The sequence below is a fragment of the Polypterus senegalus genome, chromosome 10, assembly GCF_016835505.1.
Source record: "Polypterus senegalus isolate Bchr_013 chromosome 10, ASM1683550v1, whole genome shotgun sequence".
Classification (NCBI taxonomy): Eukaryota; Metazoa; Chordata; class Cladistia; order Polypteriformes; family Polypteridae; genus Polypterus; species Polypterus senegalus.
Genome location: NC_053163.1, coordinates 162,952,844 through 162,977,411, shown reverse-complemented (window position 1 = coordinate 162,977,411; position 24,568 = coordinate 162,952,844). Strand labels below are relative to the sequence as shown.

Sequence of the window (24,568 nt, the reverse complement as noted above, 5' to 3'; positions counted from 1 at the left end):
CTTATGCAAACGGAGATTGAAAGGAGTGAAGTTTTCAAATCATGAAGGGAATCAGAGAAGTGCGAAGGTTTACTTCACACCGGGAGTGTAAGCGACCTTCAGGTCTCTGCTTGATGTCATTTGGGTGAATGGGACGGACGAGCTTGTTGTTCTAATAGCACAACGACATTCTTACTTTCATGTCTCTTGGCAAAAGTACAATAAATGACATCAGGACACAGAAAATCACACACGGCATGCGATTGTGTACAACATGGATTTTTTTATTTATTTATTAATTTTATTACAATCAATACATAGCAATTAAGTTTTTACAAAAAAAAAAAAAAAGAATTATGTTAAGAACAGATCGATCCCCACCCCTGCAACGTGGATTTTATTCGGAAATGGCTTTGTCACTTTACAGCCTTCCTTTGCCTGTTCGGGGTCCTCACTGCCCATATAGGTCGGCACGTCCACTGGTGCCAGTGCCAATGGCAGACTGGAGCGGCTGAGCGGGAGGATTGAGCTTTCTTTCTTTCTTTCTTTCTTTCTTTCTTTCTATTTAACGCGCATTCTGCGGCCATCTCTCTGGTGCCACATTTGCCGCAGACGTCGCACTGACGTTATGGAGGCGCTAGGGGGCGCCGTCGTTTTTCGTTGCTCTTCCTTTGTTTTCTTTCTCTTTTTGAGTTCCTTCAGTCCACCTGAAGCTGTCACTTTGAAGGGGACCGTCCGGTGGCACAATGGAGGGAGCAGACGATAAATGCGGGTGGCTATTGGAGATGATAAGACGCGGAGTTTATTGATGGCTTCATTGGTGGTCTAGTGGTTAGGATTCGGCGCTCTCACCGTCGCGGCCCGGGTTTGATTTCCGATCAGGGAATGGCTCTCCGTTTTTTGTCTTTTCATTCGCAGTTGTGTCGAACATGTCGTCGAATGTTTTACTGCATGAAAGCTTCGCAGCAAGCGGCTGCCCGTCCTCATCCCGGCCGGGGTGGACACCCAGAAACACGCGGTGTGATGGTCAGCACTCCGAACCCTGAATCCAGCGATCCAAGTTCATATCTTGGTTGAACCTTCTTATTTATTGCGGCACAGGAGATGAAGACGAGAGCTGCAGCTGCATGGCAGGGGCCCACCCAGGATGGCAGAAGTAGGAGAGACACTCAGGCTGGACAGTTGACCCCATGTTATCTTAATTTTCTGTTCTGTTAGTAATCTGAAAGCACAGGTGGGCAAAAGTTGGCATAGTGTGACTTTGGAGATGCTGGCACAAAGTCAGACAAGGGGGCATTTCCTGCAGTTGATGTGTGCCAGCGTCCCCTCCAGGATGGGTTTCTGCCCTGGCGCCCCTTGCACTGGATTACATGGCTGACCATCATTGGCCTGCATTTCGTTGGTCTTGCTGTCACTCTCGCTGCCCCTTGGCGGTCATTTCTGAAATCTTTGGGGACAGAAGCAGATGTGGACGTCTCAGACCTTCACCTTCTTGAGTATTTTAATGAGGTGCCCTGATGAAGGGGCACACGGGTGCAAGTGGGCCAAGCGCTTTGTGCCTCATTGCTTGTGTGTGCAGATGAATGAAGTGAGAAGCCATTCAGTGGGCTTCAGAATATGAGAACTTGAATGGCATTGTACCCTGCCCATGAGAGCTGGACCCCCAACCCCAAAGCCCACCCCCCAAAAAACACACATCTTTGAACTTTGGGCCCGTTGTCTGACCTCTGCCTGCTCATAGATGTCAGGTCTGTCCTCTCGGTGGACTTCGGCCGTTTAAAGGTGATGCACAACACGAGTGTCTGGGGGCTGTGGCATGTGGACGTTGTGCCAGGGCCCCGTTAGGCTCAGCCCCTCCTGATGGCAGCGCACAGCCACCCCCAAAGACAGCCCGAGGGGGGCCCTCACTGCCTTAAATGAGGAGTTCAGTATTTTTCAAGTCCAAGTTACTTTTCCACAGTCGTGGTGTTCGTTCGTTGGCAACAGGGAGTTGTCTTCTGAAGTGAAGCATTTTGGATGGCACTACCTACTGGTTTAAAATGGCATCTACAGGGCATCAGTCGAAACGTAAAGACATAAGGCTTTAAACTCACAGAGTCCAGGCCTCCACAGACAAAGGAGCTGGGCCACAGGCTTGTCACCCAGACGCTTGGCACTGTCACCTGAAGGGAGGGCACAGTCCTGTTCCATTCCCAACATGGCATGAACATGCCATTGCACAACGTATGTGCCAACCAATACACGAGGAGGCTTCAACGCGGACGTGTTTAGGAAGTTTTCGGCCTTTTGTATTCACATTAGTATTATGATATGCGCGTCTCTTTTAATTGTGTTTATCGAAATAAATGTTTATCTACATTCTAAAATGATTTGACCGAGTTTTGGAGTTTCTAAAATGTGACAATCACTCTGTTGATTGACCTCTCGCTGGGGGTGTGGTCAGAGAGGTCGCACCTGATGACATCACCAGCGCGTCTCCAGAAAGGGTGTGGCTCTCCCTTCTAAGCCTTCAATGTGCCCGCCTTTTTGTTGGGGTGGCACAAGTTCTGATGGCAGTGAATTTTAGTTCCCGATGTTTGGGGGGTTTACCGTCTTGTAGCTCCGCTCCTGCTCTTCCTGCTCTTTCTTTTTCCCTTTTGAATCCCATTTTAAAAGCAGCCAGGCCATCTTTAGAAGCCGAGATAAAACACTTCACTTCATCAAAGGACAGGTGGCCATTGAATCAAAGACGATGACGAGGAGGAGGAACTCAAGGGACTCGTGAGGAAGCAGTCACCCATGTTATTGACAGAGGGCCTTTACGAGGGAGGTGACACAGTGGGACTGAAGGTCCTCACTTCATCTGGACGGCCTGTCCACTCAGTAGGTGACTCTCATGGTGGCCTGGCTGACATCTGCCTTGGGAGACGTCACACTGTCACAACACAATGGGCGCCGTATTTGATGTCACTGCAGAGGCAAGTTTGTGCAGTCTTGGGGGTTATAAAAAGCGACCCCTCACCAGACCTTCTCCTGGCATGAAGTACCCATCTTGTCCATGTGGAATCTGCACGTTAGCCCTTTGTCTGTCTTTGGGTTTTTTTTCCTGGGCACTCTGGCTTCCTTCCTGCATCTCTAAATGTACAGACACCTCTAAACTGGCCTGGCATGAGTCAGCGTAGGCCCAGCGATGGACTGGCACCCCGTCTCAGTCCTAAAGTGGGTGGGTGGCCGATGAAATTGACTGGAGTGGCACACAGCACACTGAAGACAACAATCCCACCCGCTTGTCTGCTCGGCGCCCCCCTCGCTTTTTCGGCATGATGTCAAGCTCGTTTCTTGTTGAGGTCCTCTTGCCATTCCGGTTTCACATATGGCCACCTCTTGTGAGAGGGCATAGGGCACTCGCTGTGGGCAACTTGTTTGTCATCGCACTTCTTTTGGATTGCCTTTCATTTCCAGTTGCGTTTATGGCTTTTTACTCCTTGACCTGGGCAGTGGTCTCGTTCAGCAGGGGTTCGAAATGTGGACTCTTGGTGGGCCATCATGTCACTCTGATGAACAGGTACACCTTTACTGAATGCTAAGCACTTGTCACTTTCCTTCACAGATGACGCGGGTGCCATCCTCAGACAGAGGCGGGCATCACTTCCTCTTTGACTCAAGTTTCTTTTAAAAGTTTGTTTTCAGTATCTTTACTCGAAAGGCCTTCAGTAGAAGCATGCCACCCAAAATCCAAGGGCAATGAAGAGAACGTTCCAGAACAGCCGGAGGGTAAGTTTATTCCCAGCCCCGCGTGCCTGGCAGGAGCACCCATCAAAGTTCGGCTCGCGCCCGTGCTCTTGGTAGATTCGTGGCGTGTCCTTTAGGAAGCTCTGGGGCGTCGAGCTGGAGGAGTCGGGACAGTCGAGCCAGTCGACGGCCGTCACGTGGGGGTAGCCGGGCTCGGGGTGGGGCTCGTGGCCCCTGAATTTCCAGTACTGGCGGCCCCTGAAGACGTATGTTGAGCCTGAAGAAGGAGAGAAGGGCGTTAAGGGCATTAATGGATGTCACCTGCCGCTTTGGTTTGCTAACGTCAAAGGCACACATGTCACTTCATGGACCCTCCGTCAGGTATTTCTGTTTGACTTGAACGTGACATAAAAGCAGCATTTTGGGGGTCCGCACGATGGTGCAGCCATTAGCGCTGTCATCCTCGACAGACACCTGATCTTGTGCTGCCGCCAGGAGCCGACATTTTCAGTGAAATCAGAGACATGCAGGTTGCTTTTGAGGGTGCAGTTGGGGTCAGGTCCTCTGTGGGACTGAGATACCCCCTAATTGGTACCCCCAAAACTTCAAAGTGCTATCAGCGTTTACCACACGGCTCATCCTCTGAACCTTCGAGACAACATTGGCCAGACGACCTTCTGGTCAGAATCGCCGATTAAACCAGAGCAGACCCTCCGGCTGCCCAACTGGACCTCTCCAGCCACATCCTTGGACATGTGACAGATCACTCTAATGTGGTGGCCTTTGTCACATCCCGTCATCTCGTTCATTTTGTTAGTTGATGGCTTACTGGGCTCCATTACAGGTGTTCAATTAAACCTCCTAAATCAACTGGCATCAGTCCAGTAACCCCATGGCCTGTGCCCGCTGGCAGTGGATGCCGCCACCTAATTTGCTTCATCCTATGCTGATTGAGGGGGATGTGAAGACAAACAAAAATGTGGGGCACAGAACCAGAAAAACTAAACAAACTGAAATGCCCGGGCGCAGATTATTATGTGCCCCCCCCCAACTACTGAGTGCCCCCTAGTGGTCAGTGTAAGATATGCTGGTTGAAATGACTGCTCACCGTCTTTGTCACTCATGAGATCGTCAATGTCCCCAGATGGCAGCTCCTTCCAGTGGTTTGCCTCGGTGGGATATTCCGCGTCCAGCTTCCCCTTTTCCTCATCGAAGCGCCACACCTTTGTTCCCTGCAGCAGGTACGTCTTTCCGTCCAGTGGAGAGGAGAAGGCCCCCTCAACCGCCGCTCCTGACGGCAACCCGAAATCCGAAAGGGGACGGGGAAAGCCCTCCTCTAGGCTGATATCCCGAAATAGCCAGTACTGCGCTCCTGAAAAAAGAGACGAGACAAGCCTGGGTGAGTGAGGGGCAGAGCTGTCAGTGCCACGGCAGGCAGCACGTGGTGCCATCACGGGCCTCATCCAGTCGCGTGAGTTCCTCTGCTGGGGGTTGGGTTTCTGTCGTCACACGCCATAAGCTGACGTCACCCTCTGGTGATGTAGACCGATGTCATCGGTGTCACTCCAAGCTACTGTCATGGCGCCCCACCATAATCACAAATCAGACGCTTTGAGTCTCAATTTCAAATCCCAGTTTCTTTGTCTCTCATTGTGTTCCCCTTTTTCTTCAACGCCATTTGGAATGTTTGTTGGACTGGGTGCCTCGCTAAGGGCAACGTCCTCCAGAGGTGACTGAATGACTGGCGCCGTGCTGCCCGTCTCGGACGCGTTTGTACCATCAGACGTCCTCTGACTGTCTGTGTCACCATTTTAACCCAACCTCTCTGTGAAAGTGACACCAATGGAGACATTGCCCCCCTGAGAGGGCAGATAGGAGGGTCTCCATCGTGGAGTTCGGTGGGTGAGGAATGGCACCTGCAGACCCAGACGTTTCAGTTCAAAGGCCCCGTGAAAGGCTGCCTGGTAGCTCGACCCCTCCATGTGCCCGCCACCTTGACCTATGACCTCAAAGACCAAGCCAAAATGGAGAAGAATACCCTTAAAGAAGACAATCTTGTGGTCGGTCGCTCTTTCATACACGGCGTCGACCGAGTCCAACCCGACGGGCAGCCCCCTCCAAAAGCGATGGATCTGGGCGGGCTGGAAAGACGTCAGATGTCCCGAGTGAGTCAGCCGCCAGAAATATCTTCCTGGAAAGTAAAAATCAGAGACAAACAGCAAACAGGGTGAGAGTCCATGGCAGCGGCTCCCTAACCCTAAAAGAACGGAGACGGCAGGTGACGACGGCTTTACCTTTGAAGAAGAACGTCTCCCCCCGGATCTGCGAGACGGCGTCAAAGTTAGACGTGCAACGATCGGGAGCGTCGCCCCTGCAAGACAAAGCCATGTAGTGAAGTGAGTGGGCACGTCCTGTGCGTGTGGGGACGTCGACGAGGACTTTGGTGATCCGCATTGACGGCACATTCGGCGGAGAGAGCCAGCGAGGACCCCGCAGAGGAGCCTCAACAGTGGAGAGCGACCTGGGGGTCCCAGACGCTGATGGAAAGGTGGCCAGGCTGTTGCTGGATTCCATTGGTCTCCATTGACCATCCGTGGGAGTTGGGTGAGCGGAGCGAGAGGACAGAGCCGAGTTTTAGCTTTGGTTCTGTTGGATTATATCCTCGCCAGCACTGCGTTTTTATTGTGCGTTGCTTATTTATTGAAATCTGCGTGGCACTCGAATGGAAAACAAAAGCCATTCTTCATTCATCCTGGTCTGTCTTGGTCTATGACTACAGATGTCCCGGGTTCAAGTACGAGTATGCCAGCTGCAGGCAACCTGGGCATCACAAACAGGGATGTGGGATGGGCTCATTCTAGTGGTGCACCGTCTGCTTAACTTGGCAGTGCCACGTCGTGAATGCCCGCTCGTCGTTTTACCTGCACGAACCTGTCACCCGTATCTGGTGGTGCAGATTGGACCACCCTTTTGTACACGGTGGGCTCTTTAAGTTTTTGATAAACACACACAACCAATTTAAAAAAAAAAAATGAATGCCAGACCAATGGGTGGATTGTGTTTTAATTTGTTAGAGTAAAAGGGCACACTGGCCAAAAGGGGACAAAATCCAGGAGGTGACACCTTCCAAAAGCACATCCTTAATCCTCCCTTCCATCCACTTTCTGACCCTAAGCCAGTTCAGCGTCACGAGGGGGTCTAATGCCCGTACCCCGGGTGCCAGTCAGCTTCCCTTCAGCCCTTTGTTTCCCCTCTGATTCTGCTCTCGCTGCCCGGTGGACTAAAGTGGCACACAAATTTGGACAAACACCCTGCTGATGGCCGCCGAGTTACTGGGGGTCTTTGTAAGTTTCTTATGAATGCACCTTTTGTGCGGGGGCTTTGCTTCCTTCATTGTACTCTGAAAATAAGGCGGACCCCGAAAGCTACAAAGCGGAAGAGAATGCAGCGAGCGCTGATGTGTCTGATGTGGAGGTGACGGCGTCGCCATCTTCGTCATCGTCGTTACGATTTTCAGCATTCTGGCTTATTAGGGTACAACTGAGGGAGAAAAGAGGCAAAGTAATAGAAAATGGAACAGAGAGCGCCTGGAGCTTAAAACGACGGCAGACATTCCTAAAGGAAAACCCTCACAGTGCTGCTCTTTGATCGTCGGCCGTAAGAGAAGAGAGGCATGACTGTGAAAGTGGGGGTCCGCAGGGCTGGGACTGAAAACCTGCCCACACCCGCGGACACCAGATGGGCACCCGGAGGCCGGTTCAGTGGCACGTCAGGTTGAAAAGTAAGGGGTACGGGTGGCAGATGTCCTGCAGAACCTGAAGGGGACAGGGGACATCGTCAGGGCTCTGAGAAGGTCAAGTGGGGGCGCCCACGGCCTCCTTCTGCATGTGCAGTTCCAGCTGGGATATGCGGTGTGCGTGTGAATGTCTATATCTGTAATCGCTACAGAATATCGAAATACATCTGCGTATCCCAGCATGCATTCTCGTGGTCTTACTTGGGGCCTCACAGCGGGATGAATGGATGGGCCTGCAGTGAGAGGGACGTGACGGGCCAGACTGGCGAGTTCTCAACTGGTTTGCAGTCCCAGGAGTGAAGACAACTGGATGCTGACGGCCACCACATACCTGAGGGACGGCAGAACTTTAGGCCTGTCAGGTAGAGCTGGCTGAAGAGTGGCCCCTGATGGCTCTGCTCCGGCCAAGTGTTCCCTCTCACCTGGACAGCAGAAGAGAAAAACAATTGAAATGGCCAGAAGGTGAAGATCAAAAGGCCGAATGCGCAAAATGGAACCCTAACGTCTAACCCCGAGGGAGGAACTGCTGAGCTGAGTTATTTGGATTGTTCTGCTGAGGGCTGTGGTGGGAGCTGCATGAGCAGCCAGGCCAGAGTGAGACCCCCAAAGAGCGATGAGCACCCGTCCTCTTTCATTGTAAAGATCTCTTATTCCCCATTCCCACAGTCTCAGGGGGCTCCAAAGAGACCCTAACCCTAACCCTAACCCTGATCTGAACGGGGACTCCCAGAGGTGCCAGGCACCTACCATAGAGCTGCAGGATCTCCTTCTTGTCCTCCTCGGCCAACTGGTACTGCAGCGGGTCGCCGACGGGCCCCTGGTAGTAGGGCCGCATGATGGACCTCCTTGACGAGGAGTGAGACAGGCCCAGGGCATGGCCAAACTCGTGTACAGCCACTGCAAACAGGTCTGTTCCACTGGACTCTTGGGCAGAGAAAGAGAAACAACAGAATTAGGGGGTCTGACCCAAAAACGTCAGCCCTTTTCTCCTCGGTGCCCCTTCTCCATACACACACACATCTCAGACATTCACCATCTTTGCCACTTGACCAGGCGGGTAGTGAGAGGGCTGATGCTCCAAAGAGCCATGTAGCCGGTGCCCACCTTCTGTAGGTCCATGGTGGGTGGGCAATCATACAATAGAGATTGTTCATACAGACCACCATGTCAGTCAGCAGTTGGTGATGAAGCAGTAACCTCTCTTTTGGGGTAGCAGTGCCCGTGTTTGTGCCCTCTCTGTGTAGCTGAATGGAAGCGACGTGCCAAGGGCTCAGTGGGGAGGTGAGTGGATTTACAGTCCAGCACATGCCAGCTTCCAGGCGCCATTAATGGGGATTAGCGAGAGCTGACAGCTGCGCCCGATTATCTAAAGTCAAGTTTGGTTGGCTGACATGCCAGACGTTTCCTAGCATTTTGAGTCAACGTGTTTAGATGGGAATCTGAAAATGAAAGGCACAAGAAGGACGACGAGTCCCTCGCCAATTAAGAAATGCGACCAGACAAAAACGTGCAGCCAGCGTGTCACAAGGTCAGAGATGGGCACCTGCTTTCAGTCTGCCAATTTGTGTTCCATTTGAATTCCAGCTGGGAGTTCAGGGTGTGCCAAGATGGAGCTGCCCCGTAGGTAAGCGAAACGCCATCTCATCAGTTAGAATAGTGCCAGGGCTTCAGTCTCAAATCAGACAGCACGCTCAGACTCACCACCATGCCAACACATTGTGTGCCCCCGTCTCCATCTCTCTAACCTGGAGCCCTGAAGGACCAACTCTCATCCAAGTCAAAGTGCACTGTGCCAGCCCTCTCGGGGTCCGACGGAAAGAAAGCGTGTGCCACGGCTCCTCCAGGGCCATCAAAGGGAAAGCCGTCCCCATGGGACCCACGGACAAAGTCCACTTGAAGCTCCACATCTCCCATGTCACCCACTTCATGGAAGTCCAGCCGTGTCGGGTCAGACCACACTCTGAGAGCGTAGAAGAGGAGAGCGCGGACCGTCTCGCGGGACAGGAGCGTAGGAGGTGGATACGACCGGACCCTGTGGCGAGACAAAACAGAGACGCTGACTGCGGGCATTCACAAAAGCCACCCACAGCCAAACCCAAGTAATGCAGAGGATTTTCAAGTTGGCTTCCACCTCACCCAAAAGGTGCTCCGTGAACCCAACCTCACATGTGCCATGGGATGACCCACACCGGACTTCATATTCCTAGCAGTGCTAATTATGGGGCCACCCGCACGATAAAGTCTTCCACTGAATTAAAGAAGTCCTCCAAACGTCACATCATGTGTTGTGCCAACCCGCAGAATGAACCCACACTACGAGACCCTAACGCCCACTGCCACCTTGTCACTTTGGAAGTCTCCTGTCAGCTCGTCCCACCCATCCAGATGAACTCTCGATGAGCGGCCCTCGCACTTCTTGGTTCTCACTTTTCAAGTCCTTGCCATCCTGCTGCCGGCTGCTCAGAGTCCAACAGTCCAGGATGCCAAAGGTAATAAAAGTGAATTTCAGAGACATGGCAGCCAGGTGGGAACGGGCACAGCTCAGCGGGTCCCCATCATACGGCACCTCCACGAGATGTTCTTGCGTGTCCACCCCTGTCCTGCGCTGGACCGTCTTCTCCTCCTCCTTTCGCTTTTCGGGTGGGCGTCTGTTTCTGGCACATCAGGCAGTGAGCAGCGAGGTGTCTTCATCAAAGCCACGGTTCTTTCATCTGCCAAAGTACAAAAGGAGAAGAAGAAGTTAGGGTTTGGGGTCAACACCAAGAGGTGCACGGTCCTCACACTGACCCCAGTTGGCACGCGGAGGGCCGCGATTGTGGAGTGTGGCGAGTTTTGATGCTCTTATCCCCAAAGACCAACCCAAGGTGACTTCCTCTGACCATCGCCCTCAGCACTCCAGACTCAAGATTCCAAGGCCCTCCACTAGGGGCAGTCTTTTGCTGCCAACATGGCATGACTGACGAGGTGGTGCCACAGCTGGGACCGCCCCCTGGACGTCTGGCGATGGACTTGGAGGGTGTGGCCGCTGCCAGAAGACCGACATGTCTGCCTGACTTCTCTTGCCCTCCTGCCTGTGACAGACTGGTTGGTGTCCCCTCTGAGATTTGCTCCTTGCACCCGAGTCTGTATGGGGAAGTGGATTCAGAAAAACCAATGGATGGACTCTTTAAGGCTTAAGGTGATTCAAACTAACCCATCACTCCCGTCTCCTCCAGGCCAGCAAACCTCTGCATGGTCTTGATAGCTTGGACCACCGCTTCCCATGTCTGCAGCTGCCCAGTGACGGGGTCGGGGGACGGCAGGTAGCCGTATCTGGTGAGCCACTCCTAGGAGGAAAAGAGGGACGGGGTTACACCTGGGGGCACATCTGGAGGGCAATTAAACGTCATATTCATTTATTCAATCAAACACGTGGACGCGACCATACGGTGACCCTTTGTGTCATCATGTGTGACACTTGGCCATGTCCAACTGGTGTCAGGGAAACCAAGGCATGGAGGGCAGGAAAAGCATTTAGAAAAGAAAAGAACCGGAAAAGTGCGATGGGCACATGTAATGTCAGGCTCAGCAGTGGCTGTCCACTCACATCGCTCACTTTACTGTCACGCCTTGATGACGATTTACTTTGTCATTGCAGCCACTGACGCTTTCTGCCAGAAACAGCCCCAAAAAGATGGCACTCGCCAAGTGGATCTGGAAAATCCAAAATCTGCTGAGCGGTCAGACTTGTATATGAGTGTGGAGTCGTCTGGTGTGTCTGCTGTGCTGATCGAGATGTGACGACGCACACAGGGAACGGTGACATCGGGCGACTGACACTGAGGCCCACTTTGTTTGTCAAAACGGGACCTCAACGCGACTGACTGGTCACAGCTCAGGCGGCGACATTTAGGTCTGTCAGCGAACACTTAGCCGTATATGGTAACATCCAACCCCACCCACGTCTGACCCCGCCCCATCCCGCATCCTGCAGCGATTTCAGGTGATGAAATGCTATCAAAATCTGACAAGCTTTGATCAGAGTTTAATTTGCATATCTTTAAAGTTTCTTGGTTTTAAGTTTAAAAAATTAAAAGCTGGCATCACGTACTGCACTGGCACAGCAAGACTGGTATGTAGAAAATGAAAACAGGCCTGGAGAAAGTTCAGCAAAGAAAGAAAATGAACAGCAAAATGAAGAGGAATACGTGAGGAGAAGGACCGCGGGCTATGTCAGCGAAATGAGAGGACAAAGGCAAGCTGGGCCAAGAATAAGTATAGACTTAACAAAAAGCGGCCTATCTGGCTGTTATATAGCGCCTTTCATTACCTGTCTGTTATATAGCGCCTTTCATTAGCTGGCTGTTATATAGTGCCTTTCATTACCTGTCTGTTATATAGCGCCTTTCATTAGCTGGCAGTTATATAGCGCCTTTCATGATCTCTCTAGTGCCTTTACTGTCTGATTGTTTAGCTTTTATATTCAGTAGTGTCTTTCTTATCTGTCTTGGTGTTATATAGTGCCTTGACTAGCTCTCAATCCGTTATATAGTGCCTTTCATTATCTGGCCGTTATATAGCGCCTTACATTACCTGGCGGTTATATAGCGCCTTTCGTTACCTGTCTGTTATATAGCGCCTTTCATTACCTGGTGGTTATATAGCACCTTTCATTACCTGGCTGTTATATAGCGCCTTTCGTTACCTGGCTGTTATATAGTGCCTTTCATTACCTGTCTGTTATATAGCGCCTTTTGTTAGCTGGCTGTTATATAGCGCCTTTCGTTAGCTGGCTGTTATATAGCGCCTTTCATGATCTCTCTAGTGCCCTTACTGTCTGACTGTTTAGCTTTTATATTCAGTAGTGTCTTTCTTATCTGTCTTGGTGTTATATAGTGCCTTGACTAGCTCTCAATCCGTTATATAGCACCTTTCGTTACCTGGCTGTTATATAGCGCCTTTCATTACCTGGCGGTTATTTAGCGCCTTCCGTTACCTGCCGGTGATATGTTATATAGCACCTTTCATTACCTGGTGGTTATATAGCGCCTTTCGTTAGCTGGCTGTTATATAGCGCCTTTCATTACCTGTCTGTTATATAGCGCCTTTCATTACCTGGCGGTTATATAGTGCCTTTCATTACCTGTCTGTTATATAGCGCCTTTCATTACCTGTCTGTGATATAGCCTTTCATTACCTGGCGGTTATATAGTGCCTTTCATTACCTGGCGGTGATATAGCGCCTTTCATTAGCTGGCAGTTATATAGCACCTTTCATTACCTGGTGGTTATATAGCGCCTTTCGTTAACTGGCTGTTATATAGCGCCTTTCATTACCTGTCTGTGATATAGCGCCTTTCGTTACCTGGCGGTGATATAGCGCCTTTCATTAGCTGGCAGTTATATAGCACCTTTCGTTAGCTGGCTGTTATATAGCGCCTTTCATGATCTCTCTAGTGCCTTTACTGTCTGACTGTTTAGCTTTTATATTCAGTAGTGTCTTTCTTATCTGTCTTGGTGTTATATAGTGCCTTGACTAGCTCTCAATCGGTTATATAGCGCCTTTCATTATGTATTTATCTATCCAGCTGTGGCTGATTGATGTTAAAACCACCACCAACGGTCGCCATTGTACTCCTGTATGTGCTCATCGAATCAGCAGCACGTATTTAATTTGTAAAACGGCGGAATGAAATTTAAACACCAGCGCCATTCAGGAGGAACTGCAAGTCCATTCGATAGCAAAGGTTTAATTTCCCGCTTCAATTTCTTCATTAAAAGGTTTTCCTTATTTAACTTACCACCACTTCGGTGCTTTCGTCAGGTGGGGTTGGCACTGGCGTAGCTTCAAGACGCCACCAGAAGGGAAGACATAAAAAAAGCCCAGCGATTGGCAGCTGCCCTCTTGCCATCACTAAATCAACTGCAAAGAGAAACAACAGCAGAAAAAACAGTCGACCGCATCGAGAATTGAACGTTAAGCCATAAAACTCAGGCAGGAACCAACCCCTGCAGCATCAGGTGCCAGGCAGGAACTGTGCATTGGGAGGGACCCGGACATTCACATCCTGCACTGCCAGTGTGCCAACATGGCATCTGTAATATAAGATACAATAAATATGCGGACGCGTTCAAAGCCGGACTGAGAAGTCTTTGTATTTTTTTACAGGGTTTAACAGCCCCCCACCCCTAAAACGTTGGGATTACTCTGAGTGGTTCCCCACTATTTTCCATACTGTCCTGGCGTGCCATACATTGCCTGGCACCTGAAGCTACATGCCGGGATCAGCTTCATCCCTCTGCTGCCCTGAACTGGATGAGCAGGTTCGGAAAAAAATGACCAGACAATAAAACCAACAAGTTGGATAACCCAGGCAATGTCAGGCCTGCCTCTGCCCATCTTCTGACCCCTCATCCATTCCAAGGCTCCGCGGATGTGGAAGACCCGCTGGACTCGGAGCCGGGAGGAGGTGCGAGCCGCACGCGGCCACAGTGGAGACTCGAGGCGGGCTCGGCGGGCTGCTCACCCCGGACTGAAGTGCGTCTGAGGCTCTCACGGGACGCTGGTTGGTCATCGTCACGTATTTCGCACTTTTCTCTTTAAGCTGCCGCTGCTCTCCAGTTCTCCAGAGACCGTTAGGGGTTAGGGCTGCCTTTTCGGCCGGGATAACCGAATAAAAGCACGACGATCCAATGTGTTAACAGAAGGCGTTCGGGACTGGAGACTTGCGGGGTGTCTTCAGAAAAAAGGAAAGCCCCGACTTGTCGCACAGAAACGAACTTCCATGCAGGACGCCTCAGAAAGTCCGCGTGCTGCCCGGAGTTGTCACCTTTGAACACGCAGCCCTGCACTTCGCGATGGCCAAGAGAACACGCCAGATGCCAATCTGCTACGCCGCCAATGCCACCCGAGCTCGCCAGGTACTCCGTTAACGGCCGCTCCTTCTGGTCGTTTAATTTCGCATCTACACGCTGGGTGTCTCGTGTCCAGTCGGTCCAAAGCTAGTCCTGAACCCTGAGCCGTGAAGCCCGATGAGCCCGAAGTGAAGTGGAAGCGAACCAAAAGTCCGAGTCGTGAGTCTCGATCGGCCCGCGCTTCACTTCAGACGATGGCGACTCCCCTTCTCATTCATTTGGAAACGGAATGCTGGCTTGGCTTCAAAACAACAGCCCCCCCCCCACCCAAAAGGGGCGTCGATCCTCAGATTTGCTTTTCCCACCCTAAATCCCTGTTCGTTTTATAGCGTCGCCCCGACTCGTCGCTCTCTCTTTGCCGACACTCAGCGCTCCCTCACGACTCTCCTCCGCGCCGATGACGACTTCGTCCCGACCGCTTTCTTTCTTCTCTTTGTGTCCAAACAATCGCGCCTTTCACTCTCATCCGGCCAGAGGAGTGACGAGGACTGCGAGATGCACCTGCACGTCTGTCTCAGATGGGTGGTCTGACCCCCGATTAGCTGGCCTTAAATTTGTCAGCTCGCTGAAGAAAAAGAAAAGAAAAAAAAAAAAAACAGAGAGAGAGACAAAGAAAAGGAGGAAAGGACAGAAGAGCCATTAAGCGCGTCCTCCTTCGGGGGTCTCCCCTTGCTCGCCGATCCCACCCACACATCAATTGTTAGACCCCGTGCTTTAATCAGCTCTTAGATGACAGGCAAGCCAAACCCACCTGATGTGTCCAAATACCAAAAACGTAACGAGATATCAAATGTGCCCTGCATCTTACCGGGTCAGGGGGCTTCTAAGGGAAACATGTCCATAAATCCATAATCAACCACTGCTGGACAGTCACACATGGCACTCTAATGTCTGGGGATCAAGGGGAAACACCAGGGCAGTCACAGGCCACCCAGATAAGGACAGAAAGAAGAAGAAGAAGAAGAAGAAGAAGAAGAAATGCTGCACCACAAATGCAGAGGAAAAGTTCAAAGTGTGCAAAAGGGTCTTTCGAAAGATGCCTAAAGTCGTTCTAATTTACACAATCCCACACTTCGTGACGCTCCTCGAGCTGCTGTGGTCTTACAGGATCCGCAATCTCGACAGCTTAATGTTCAGCACTGGCCATAAAAAGGAAGCCCGGCTGAGCGGGTGCAAAATGAGCAGAGGACGTTCATCAATTCCCTGGAGCCACGGCACAGCACCTGGACTACAAGTGGCCTTGCCCAGCCAGGGAATGTCACTTTGAGTCCTGTCACCCTCATAATAAATGACACTCTGATAATTGTGGCAGATTTCTTAGCGTTCCCCTCCTCTGCTTGGAATGGCAGAAAACCCCAACGCTACTTTATATGGCGAGCGGTCTTACCTGGTGGGCTCCTCTCGGTCTTTTAGGAAGCTCTGACGCTCTTTATAGCTAAGCCCCTCTCAGATCCTTCATCCTGCTGCTCGCCTTTACCTTTCTTCATCGGCGGTCTCAGCATGTCAGGCTCTTTGCTCCTAAGGGCAGTTCCGTCTCACTAGCCACTGGCTGTCCTCCAGGCCCCCTTCTTTTTTGTGAACTGGTTCTCTACGGTCCCTGCTCTGACCTTTTGGCCTCGGCTTGCCAGGGTGGACTTAAGCGATCAGCCTGTCCCCGGGCAGAGCGAGTTAAGCAGGGGGCTGACTTCCTGAGGACAGGCTGTGAGTAATAAGATTTCACTTGTGATTCTTCATCGCTAAAGTGCGGAGTCAAAAGGCCCTGATTAATCAGAGGATTGAGCGGCCGGGGGGGTGCAGCGGACTAAATGGAATTAGAGAGGCTGAGGAAACGTGCGGACGCCTATTAGGATATTGATTCTCCCTTCCCCCTCCCGAAGTGAACGACTTTCCGTCAAGAAACCGTCACCATCTGGCGAGCGACTTCTCCAGGTGCCCAAAGATGCCATCCCTAAGAAGGCTCCCTGGCAGAACAATGCCAAGCTTACTGCACCGCCCAGCCAGGAGCCCTGGGTCCAAGACACTGCCGGTATGCCAGGCTTCACATCATTTCTCTGTGTCATGCCACACGCTGAAAACATGCAGGTTGGGTTGACTGGTGACTCTAAACTGAATGCGCATGTGTGCCTGTTAGTGTGGTGCCCCATCTTGTACTTGGTGCTGCCAACACAGGCTTCAGTGCTTTAATAAAGCACCTTGCGAGGCTAGTGGACTGCGTGACCCTTAACCACGTAAAGTGCGTAGAAGGCTAGCAAACAACATGAACTTCAACTCGACTCTCCTGCCCACTCCCCCTGGTTTTGAAGTTTCCGAACGCAGCGTTTTATTCTGTTACATTTATGACATCTCCTTGAGAGTGAAAAGATTGGAAATGAGCAAGAAAGGAAGCTGTGGTCACCAAAGAGCCTGTCATCTGTTTACTACGACACGAAGGACGAGTCGACAAAGACCCAAGAAAGCGGCCGCTTTGTTTGCTTCGTGTTGTGCTGGCCTGGCGAGCACAGTGGTGCCAGCTGCTGAGTGATGACCGCCTCCTCTGTGTTCTGCAGTTCAATGCAATTCAGGACCCCAGAAATTCCTTTGGAGATGCTTAATCATTATGGCAGATGGCACAGTCCTCTGAGACCACAAGTCCAGGGCCCAGCCCCAGCTCTCTCGGGTTTGTTCAGATTGGCGCTCGCTTGCTTTTCACTTTTCATCCTCACACGTATCTTTCCTTGTTGGTGGCGCCAGGTGTTTCATGGATCCCCTCTGCAGGCCATTTGTTGGCCCACTGCTTTCAAAACGATAGAGTGTCCCAGCCACTTCGTGATCCACTTCGTGCCCTTGGGTGGACTTGCTGTTGCCCGCCAGAGACCCCTCTGGAGTGGTCATTGTTGAATTTCTCCTTTCTCTGTTCATGTGGTTTGTGGTGTTGGCCCAGATGAACGTTTAAGCTCAGGTGTTTGTGCAAAGTCGAGGCGTTGAGGTTTATGCTTTAATGGGAGCGGCCGGTGACTGGAAACGTCAAATGATATCAAGGCATCATGTCACACATGCCACGTGCATTTTCACTGAAATATCGTTAAATCGATCAGCCAGTGGCATGGGGTTGCACCTGCGACCCGAAGACCCTGATCGCCCCCGATGCATTAGCCAAGAGCCCTGTCCTCGGCTCAGACGCACAGCATTGTGGGAATGCGCCTTTCCTGTTCCTCATTGTCCGGATGGGAGTATGAAGAGCATCAGGGATTCGGTGACACGAGTGACCCGAGAGTTTGCTGTCGTCCAGAGACGCTCACCGCAGGGTCCCATTGCGTTTGAATCTTTGCTTTTTGTTCCTTCTGCACGTCCATTTCTCAAATCATGTTTGGGTGGAGTTCCTTCAAGAAGCCATTTAGTAACTCATGTGTTGTGTGACTTTTATAGGCAGCGCTGCGTGTTTTTGCTCAATTTGTTTTAGCATTTTACTTAATTATACTCTACTTGTAATTAGAGGGGCTCTGCTTTATTAGGATGAATTGAAACTGAAAAGTAAGCCCACCACAGTCATCCATCACCGGCTCCGACCTTCATGGCAGCCCCCCCATGTCTCTCAGCCGCGACTTGCCTTCCTCCTCTTCTCACACCCCCTGCTTTAAAGGACTCGGCAAAATAATTAGTCTGTGGATTAAGAGTCCAATCAATGCTCAAAGAAGAAAACGATTCCCGGCAATGCGCTTGTTTACAAGGCCTGTGCCATTTGTGCATTAGCAAGATGGAATGGCGGTCCACTCCCTTGATTAAGCCTCGTCTCGTGATTCACCTTCACGTCAAATGACAACAAGCCAAGAACGCAGCAGTCCGTCAAGATGAGAGCACAAATGGACAACAAGAGTGGGAAATAAAAAGACGATCCGTCCAAGTCCATAAGCCCAAGCATTCCTACTTGTGAAAGTCGCTATAAAGTAAGGACCCTCCTCTGCTCTCTTTCCCAATTCAGTATCCTGCTGTGGCGTTTGGTGACACTCTCCCAGTGTCCAGCGCCTGCTAATGTCCTCGGACACCTGGCCTTTTGTTAGCGTCGGGGTCATCACTTTCTTCATCACAGCTGACCACTGATACAGACCGCCATTCGACTGAAGGTCTGCTTGCAGCTTAGCTGACGGGGTCTCAGCTACAAAGTTTGGGAATTTAAGGAGTTGATCTGATGGCCTGGTGGGCACAAAGCATCTCGAGATTATGAAAGCAAGAGCGCATCTTCCTCTTCATCCTTCCGTTCTGTTACCATGGCAGAAGTGGGCATGGGGCAGGGTGCATGGTGTGCCAGTCTGAGCTGGCACCAAACATTTAGCCTGTGGAGGGTCACTCAGTCCAGCACAAGCAGGTGTGCCAGCTTCATCCAGAAGGTGAAGGACCCTAACCCTGCAGCTCCGCTGGCGATCATTGAAAAGCTGCGCCAGGAGGGAATCGGCCTGCCAGGAACAATAAGCTGGGAGAATAACGTGATGCATTCATTCAGACGGTCGAGGCCATTGTGAAGGGTGGCACACAAAAAGCTCACAGCAGAAATTTCAGCAACTGCAGAGAATGAGCACTCAGGCTAACGAGATCCCAAGAAGGCAATTAAAACAAATGGCGGCATGGCAGGCCGTGTCAGCATCGGCAGCTGAGATTGGCTGAGACGGCAGGCAGCCTTGAAGTCAATGAAATAACGCGCTGGAACTGCCGACTGGGCCCTTTCCATCATTGACCTGCCTCTCCCTTAATTAGTTGATTGTCCGCGGCCTTTTCATTGTTTGCTTTTAAGGTGGTTCGGGTGCGAGTGGCATGCTGCTGTAGAAAGTGGTCAGCTCTGATGACTCGGGTTCAAGTCCAGGCCATGTTGCTGTGGGTGTGCGTGTGGAGACTGCATGGCCTCCTTCGGTCCCAGTGGCATTCCTAATTTCCTCCCAGTTTGAGTGTTTGCGGGTGGAGTGTGTACTGGGATGGATCAGTGTGCCACTGTGGGCTGCTTTGTCACGAGTGCTGCTGGGAAAGGCTAAGAATCTGCATGAACCTGAAACTGACAGGGTCGGGGAATTGATGAATGGAGCTATAAAGGGTACAAGATGGGGGTCTGAAAAGACAACCATGCCCATCAGCGCCCAGGTGTCGCTAAGGAAAAGAGACACTCAAAGAGCGCTGCTCATGAAGACAGCCTGACCCCTCAGAGTCCACTTCCATCATCTGCTGCACTTCTGTGGTCTCCTCCAGGACGGCTCATGAGGCCAGCATGATGTCGATGTCCTACTGGGCCGCGTTGCTGGGCACCTGAGGCTGCATTTGTGTGTCTGAAGGGAGACGTGAGTAAGAAGAGAGATGGTGGCGCGCAGCAGGGTAGGGGAGACTCTCATTGGGTGGTCTCTTCAGCCATTCTGCCTTCTTCCTCTCCTTCATTTCACTTCCAGTTCAGATGAAGTTCGGCGTTCATGTCGTCGCCCGTTCCCCTTCTGCCCGACACTCACACTTTCTTTCTTTCTGTGTGATTCTGGACGGCCTGTTGGCAGCTGCTCATGTCTCCTTTTTGAGCTTTTGAATTTTTTATTAAATAAATGCTGTTGTGCTCCACCCAAAGTATTTCTGTTTTTAATTTTTTACCTGTTTCCCTGAGAATCTTTGAATGACTGAGATTTCAAACTATATTTCTGAGCCTTTGAAGCTAAAGTGTAGGCCGAAGCCAGCCAGTCCAGTAGGAGCTTTGGCCGCGTCTGTGTGTACCTTTTCTGGGGAGGCAGCTGAGGATTCTGGCCTGCTTCCTAGCTTATTTCTGGCCCCTTTGGCCATTTTGTGTGACTAATCACAACAGTCTGTTCAGTCCCTTAAGCTCGTCCTTCAGTCCACTCATTCCAGTACACGACAGAGTCCCTGATTTACTGCATCCTCTATGTAATAAAAGCCAGTGTCTGTCCGTCCAACGCTGTTTGGCTTATTCAGTGCCAATGTTTGCGATGCGCCATCTGTTCAAACGTACTTTGTAATGCAGGTAGCAACACAATGCATTGCATTTTACATTCTAACAGGGGGTGCATCACAAAAATTAGCACCATTGTTGACAATCATCTACCAAAAGATGTATAAATGAGACAACAGAGAAGCAGACACTGTCACTTTATAGAAGAAAATTGAAATGAAAAATGACAAAATAAAAAAGTGCTGATCTCACTTGAGTCCGTTAAACATCCTGGTGATATGTCATCATTCATGAGGCAAAATAAGAGAAGGAATGAATGGGGTAAACAAATGAATTCCATGAACTGCTAAACGAGTCCGAGTTCGCCGCCCCTGCAGTCAGAACTGGGCTCTAATGGGTTATGAATTCCGCACGCAGCCTTTTTTATTTCCTATCATTTTTTCTATTTAAAACTTCCTTCTTTAGGTTCTTTGTCAGCTGTATGCGCCACCTGTTGGAATGAAAACTGCAATGCATGAAAAGACTTGGAACGGACGGGTTGAGAGTGTCACCTTGGAGTTGGCGTGGCGAGAGTGTGGTGGGCCACTCCTGCGGTCAGAATTACGCGCCGTGATGTATCATGGACAGGGTCCGCTACTACAGAACACTCACTAAATCAGCTGCTCTTCACTTTTGTGGTGGACAGCTGCCCTCTTAGCCTTTTACAGCGTAATGTGATTTCATTTTCTACAAGCAGGTCACACGTTCATCTCATCACAAGACTGGAAACGTTCTGATTGCTGCCATTGCAAGAGAATCAATTGGCTTTATGGCATAAGTGGCAAATATTTCCAAAGAGGGTTGTCATGGCAACGGAGCACTCTGTTCATCGTGGGAAAGGCTGTGGTTTTGGGACAGGACATGACAATAGAGGACATTGATCACATTTAAATGGTAGGCTGTGACTGCAAAAGACAGAAAATCTACAAAAGAGCAGGCGACGACTTTGTTGGATTGGTGCTCAGCTGATGGACGCCCCCGAGATGGACGGGAGGTCCTTAAATGGTCTTAGCGGGGGTTTCAAGCTCTCCCTGCTATCCAGGTGAGCCACCAAGTCGGACTAAAAAACAGTTTCAGTGGTAAGGCAGAAACACTCGCTGCATGGCATCATGGGCACACAGCTCCAGAAAAGTCCCTGCTATGCCACCCTAACGTCATGTGCGTGGTGACAAAGGGTTCTCCTGACTAAAGTGTTGCTCATTCCTGACTAAAAGCATGAAAGCGTGTACTGTACAGTACAAGATAAAAGCTCCTTCCACCGTCTTCACTTTTCTGACCACTCCCTATGCCAGGCTGCTGGCCAGAATTAACCAAGAAATGCTGTGACTGCTGCCAGTCAACTTTTATTTAACGTGAGACTGAAATTGAAATTGATCGGGCGTTTTAAGCATCACAAGCAACTTTCTTATCTGCCAGAACAGTGAAGCCCTTGGCGCGTATGAGTGTCGGGTCTCGACCCCAGAAAATCAGAAGGGAATGAGACCCCCACTGGCGGGCGGAGAGCCACGATGAAAGTGACAAACTGCTTATCGCCAGTCTGGTCGTCTCCTGTCCCCCTTTAGAGGCCCTCAGAGCGCGGATTTATCAGTCAGCTAGTTTATGAAACAAGTGTAATTCGGGGCTTTGCCTGACTCCGATTACGAGAGGGCAGGATTAGCCGTGACCCACACGTGTAAGGAAGAGCCGTGACAGGCAGGCCATCTCGATGTGACACGCGGCCCGTCACTTCAGCTTAGGCTTTTCTATGCATTTCAGCCCACAGGCCACGTAGGCCCCGACCACTAGAGTGGCTGCACACCGCGGGCTGCCAGGATTCGGGTTCAACTTCTACTTGAGCCAAACGTCCTGAAGCTGTCAGGCTCCCCTTGTAGAAAGTAACAAAGCACATTCTGCTGCACGTGACACAATAACACATTTTATTTATAGCGCCTTTCCTAAGCTCACAGTGCTAGATGAGCCACAGGCCCACCTTCTGGTTCTGTAGGCCTTGTAGGGACAACACGTCAAAGCTCAGGAGCTCTCTGTGTGTGTGCCGGGAGGCCACATGTCACATTAACAAAATCCTGCAGCGACGTCCACGTGGGCGTTTAACAACGTTAGGTAAAGTGGCAACATCAACAAGGTGCAGTAAACGGAGGGTTAACAGGGTGGGAGCATCAGAAGGGGCTGCAGGTCAGGAGGGGAGGTCTGAACGGGGAGAACTGGGGAGTCGCATTCTCAACGACTGGGAGAGGACGGATAGCAGGCGTCCAGCCAGCAGCGGTCAGCCTGGACAAGGAAACTTGGGTCATTCAGGGTCACAAGGACCACCAACAATGGAGAAAGAAGGACTCTGAATTATCTTTGAAAGGCGTTGACAGTGACGCTGGGGGAACAAATTGTGGAAAGACAAAGGAGTCCTCTTTGTGGAGACAGCAGTTAGACTTTGAAGTGGGAATGAAACTGAAGACATCGAGACAGCAGCTGAAACGGACGAGGGGGACGAGAGGCCTTGTAGGTGACTGCAATTCACAAATGGAGTGGTGACAAAGAAACAAGTTGGGCTTTGAGCACAGAGTGACGGACTCCATGTTTGGATGGAGCAAAAAGAGCAAAGAAGAGCAAAGGAGGAGGAGGAGGAGGAGGGTCTCTGACATGTCCCTTAACAGCAGGGGATAATGGCTACTCACTAATTCCGTATCTTCCATAAAGATCCATTAAATAAACCCTCCCTCTATTGTCTGAGCCAGATTTATCCAATTTTCGGATCACACAGAGTTGGCATCTCTTCAGGCAGCAGTGGGCACAAGGCAGGCGCCAACCATTGATGAACATTCATTTCTAAAGGGTTCAAAATGCACGTCTCCACCTAGGCAGGCCGTAAATTGTGAATTGACAGCAGACGACAGACAAGCACCGACACACCAGAAAACACACAGGAAAGGTCAGGCTTTGAACCTGCAGCCATGTGGTCCGGAGGGGACGCCTGGTCATCGCAGCACATGCATGGCCACACAAAGACGCACGTCGTCAAGATGCACACAAACACGGGGAGAACACGCCAAGGCCACACAGAGCTCTGCAAATCAACCCCAAGTCCTGGGGGAACTTTAGACAAAAATGAACGGCACCTCACCTCCTGTGGTCCATCCATATGCTGGCCAAAGTTCACAGCGGGAAACGGGGGTCCTGCCGGGCAGCTCTGGTGTCCTCCATGCATGTTTCTTCTGACTGACCGAGTGCTTGATGGCGTCTCTCCCTTTAGCTCTGCGCTGCTCGTGTTAAGCTGCGTTATGGAAACAACATTCTGTTCACCGTCATTTTTTAAACTTGGGCTTCTGGCCATCGAGTGTACTGAACGTGGACGCCTGAGCCTTCCGCCCAGCTGTTCTCCGCATTAGCAGATTTGGCACACGCCAGACGGCTCTCCTGTGGTGCTGCAGATCATCTGGAAAGCTGCAGCACAGGAAGCCGAAGCCCCGATGTGCTCAGAAAAGCTGGCCTGTGGGACGGCACTGCGGTCCATTTGCAAACGGGCCCTCTTTAAAAGGCTCAAGGCAGGGTGTGGTGATGCGGGCCGCCAAGCTTTGCTATACAGGACTTGGCCCGAGGGCGCTATATGACCCAGCAGTCTGGTGCCTGAGAGGTTACGGTTGGTTTGTTCAATTGGCTTTCATTTGTCACACGTCCACTCAAACCTGACTCTTGGCACTCTGCCATCTGAAACCGCATTTGTTTCTTTTTCATCAGAATCAGTGACCCAGAGTAGGAGGGGCCTATGAGGGGCCCCACTGTGACTGTTGAATTGGCCCCGCCCCAGTCTCTGTCACCACCCATTTCTGAGTTGCCTGGCATCAAAACTCATGCAGCAATCATGTGACCCTAAGCCTGGCCACACCCATAAGTTGGCGCCACCTGGTCTTGTGAATTTGCACCTCTTTGTAATTTTCTGGCCTCAGCAAGTTTTTCTCATGCGATTCTTAAAACTTTTTCCATATTTTTGATTACAACCAATGTTCTTATGGTTTTAGCCTTTTTCCTATTTTGTTGTACTGCAGTGCCGTTTTGTTTTTCTGATGTGACGGCTGGCGGGTAATGGCGGGTAACTGAGGGACGTCATGGGAGTGACGATATTTAAAGCGGCCCCTCAGTCCATTCACTGCCCGATTACTTACGTCTGGTCTGACCTAAAGACATTCTAATTCCTAATTATTTGGCTACGAGTGTACGACTGTTTCCCCAGTTTGATTTTTGCCCACATT

General features: G+C 50.9%; 1 protein-coding gene across 3 annotated transcripts; it reads right to left on the bottom strand.

Moving 5' to 3' along the window:
* Positions 1–508: 508 nt before the first annotated feature.
* On the bottom strand, positions 509–23,702 carry LOC120537929 (matrix metalloproteinase-17-like). Of its 3 annotated transcripts, XM_039767212.1 has the most exons (12): positions 23,443–23,702; positions 13,993–14,945; positions 13,267–13,388; positions 10,680–10,812; positions 10,053–10,197; positions 9,232–9,518; positions 8,234–8,410; positions 7,818–7,908; positions 5,985–6,061; positions 5,729–5,881; positions 4,799–5,062; positions 509–3,967 (listed from the first exon to the last, which is right to left on the bottom strand). In XM_039767212.1, exons 3-12 carry the CDS (start codon positions 13,375–13,377, stop codon positions 3,669–3,671), a joined length of 1,737 nt encoding a protein of 578 aa, XP_039623146.1. In that variant the 5' UTR covers positions 13,378–13,388; positions 13,993–14,945; positions 23,443–23,702; the 3' UTR covers positions 509–3,668. The 3 variants fall into 3 exon arrangements, with proteins under 3 accessions (XP_039623146.1, XP_039623147.1, XP_039623148.1); XM_039767213.1 differs by lacking the exon at positions 13,993–14,945; XM_039767214.1 differs by lacking the exons at positions 13,993–14,945; positions 23,443–23,702 and adding an exon at positions 15,768–16,300.
* Between the last annotated feature and the right edge of the window lie 866 nt (positions 23,703–24,568).